Genomic DNA, 2,929 nt, shown 5'->3' on the forward strand with positions numbered 1-2,929 from the left:
TTTGAAAGTCGACCCGGCAGAAAGAACACCTATAGTAGAATATGGTGCTAATATACGTAATGAAGTTAGAAGATATTATATTCAAAAGGGGCCTTGTCAGCCTAAGGATCATAATTTTCCGAAAACTTAATTTGGGAAGAAGAAAATTACAATGCGTAAATTTCATCCCGGTTGGTTCAAGGGACCATATTCCAAGTGGTTAGAGTACAGTGTATCAAAAGATGTTGCATATTATTTGTGTTGCTACTTATTTAAAAATGAGCATGAAGTTCATGAAAATATGGCGGATATTGCTTTTACGCAAAATGGATTAAAGGGTTGGAACAAGGCTTTGGAGAGATTCGGATCTCATATTGGAGAGGTTAATAGCATCCACAACAAGTGTTTCAACATGATGGTTGACCTGATGAATCAATCACAATCTATTCGTACATTTTTTGACAAGCATTCCGAGAAAGAAAAAAATGAATCTCGGCGTCGCTTGAGTGCTTCAATCGATGTTGCAAGGTTTCTTTTAAGATTGGAAATGTCATTTCATGGTCATGATGAGAGTGTATCATCTACAAATAGAGGTATATTTCTTGAGCTTTTACAATGGTATGGAAACATTAATGAGGATGTTGGAAGCATTATTTTAGAAAATGCCCCAAAAAATTAAATGATGTGTTGTCCAAAAATTCAAAAAGATATTGTTGATGTTTGTGTAAAAGAAACAATCAAGGTTATCATGGAAGACCTAGATGATGATTATTTTGGGATACTAGTTGATGAATCAAAAGACATATCACATAAGGAGCAAATGGTACTTGTTCTATGATACGTTGACAAAAAAGGTGAAGTGATAGAGCGATTTGTTGGTGTAGTCCATGTTAGTGATACATCCGCACGATCCTTGAAGGAGTCAATCTATTCTTTTCTTTTGGATTACTCACTAAGTCCGTCCCAAATCCGTGGACAAGGTTATGATGGTCCAAGTAACATGTAAGGATAACTAAATGGTCTTAAGATTTTAATTTTGCGTGATACTCCATCTGCTTATTCTACTCATTGTTTTGGTCACCAGTTGCAGTTGACACTAGTGGCTCTTGTGAAGAAGAATTCAGATGTGGATGATTTTTTTTTTTAATTAGTAATGTGTTGAATATTGTTGGAGCATCTTATAAACGCGTAGATTTGCTCAAACAACATCAAGCTGCAAAGTTAGAGGAGTTGATCATTTCTGGTAAAGTGCACACAGGATGGGGACTAAATCAGGAACGTGGACTTCAACGGCCATGTGACACTCGTTGGGGTTCTCACTATAAGACATTAGAGAACTTCATTGACATATTTTCATCAATTCTTTATGTGCTTGAATTTGTTGCACGTGAGTGCCCAAATTATCTTGACAGACTTACAGATGAAACTTTTAAGAATACAATTAAGGGGTTTGATTTTGCTTTTATGCTATACTTGATGTTGAAAGTTCTAATGATAACAAATCATTTTAACTCCTCATTACAAAAGATAGATCAAGATATTGTCAATGCTTTGAAACTGCTCAATACTGCAAAGGAAGAGTTCCAAAGGATGAAAAATAGTGGATGGAGCTCATTACTAGATGATGTCTATTTTTTTTGTGATAAATATGCGATAGAGATCCCAAAAATGGATGCTCACTACATTCCTGGTAAGTCAAAACGTAGAGCTCTTGATGTTACATATTCTCATCATTTTAGGGTTGAAAGATTTTGTGTTGTTATTGATTTGCTACTTTAGGAGCTTAATAATCGTTTCGACGTTGTGAGTACTGACTTACTTCTTGGTATGGCTTGTTTACATCCCGCTAAGTCATTTGGTAATTTTGATAAGAAAAAAATAATAAGATTCCCTGAATATTATCCGAATGAGTTTGATAGTAACAAACTTCGAGATCTCAGTTGTCAGCTTGATAATTTCATAGCACATGTTCGAGTTTCTGATAAAAGATTTTTCCATATGAAGGGAATTACTGATCTTGCTAAAGCATTGGTTGAATCAGAATTGTATTAGACATGGCCTCTTGTTTATTTGCTCATCAAGTTGACTCTCATTCTTCCCGTTGCTATTGCTTCTGTGGAACGAGCTTTCTCTTCCATGAACTACATCAAAAATGAACTACGCAATAGCATGGGTGATGAATTTTTAAATGGTTGTTTAGTTTGCTATGTAGAGCGTAAGATATTTGCAACTGTAAGTAATGATGCTATATTCATCGTTTTCAAAATATGAAAAGTCATCGAGCACAGTTATAATTGTTGTCCTATGATTAGAAGTCTTTTCTGAATTCAGACTTATGACCTGAAGTCTTTTTTGTATGAAACTTGTGACTGAAAGCCTTTTTTGGCAATGATAATATTAATTGTACTTTTATTTTTAATGTTGCATTTAAATAGTTATGTATTTATATTATGTCATTATTAGCAAATTATATTAAAAAAAAAAAAATTTAAGCACCCTCAACCTTAAAATCCTGGGTCCGCCACTGTTAATAATGGATGAACTACTAGTTTGTTCTCATTTTTAAAAAATGCTTTAATTTATGTTTCTTCTATCCTCTCTCCCTTTATTATATTAGGAGAATAGGAAAAATTGTGTGGAATTGAAAACATTAAGTTAATCCTTTTTTGGGGACAGTAACATGTAATGACAAAGGCACATTATAACCAACAAAATAAACAAAGTTTTGCATTAAACTTTGCTAATGCGAGAAGTGCAAAACAATCTAATGCTAAATACAATAGGATTTTTTTGAAAAAATAACAAAAATTCCATGCACCCAGATTAACATTACCTTCTACCTGAATGGAAGGTTCTAAAAAAGGTTCTCAAACTATTTTTTGTCTCTTGAAAACTCCAATAAGTGTTCATCGAATCCCTGAACCAGTGTGAAAGTCCAGATCTAAATGTT

At 33.6% G+C, this 2,929-nt stretch overlaps 1 protein-coding gene across 1 annotated transcript; it reads left to right on the forward strand.

The window, feature by feature from the left end:
* The first annotated feature begins 280 nt into the window (after window positions 1-280).
* LOC107871602 lies at window positions 281-2,031 on the forward strand. Its single transcript, XM_047412065.1, has 3 exons — window positions 281-572; window positions 1,172-1,695; window positions 1,759-2,031. Exons 1-3 carry the CDS (start codon window positions 281-283, stop codon window positions 2,029-2,031), a joined length of 1,089 nt encoding a protein of 362 aa, XP_047268021.1.
* The last annotated feature ends 898 nt before the right edge of the window (window positions 2,032-2,929 follow it).

Source organism: Capsicum annuum, chromosome 5 (assembly GCF_002878395.1).
Source record: "Capsicum annuum cultivar UCD-10X-F1 chromosome 5, UCD10Xv1.1, whole genome shotgun sequence".
NCBI lineage: Eukaryota > Viridiplantae > Streptophyta > Magnoliopsida > Solanales > Solanaceae > Capsicum > Capsicum annuum.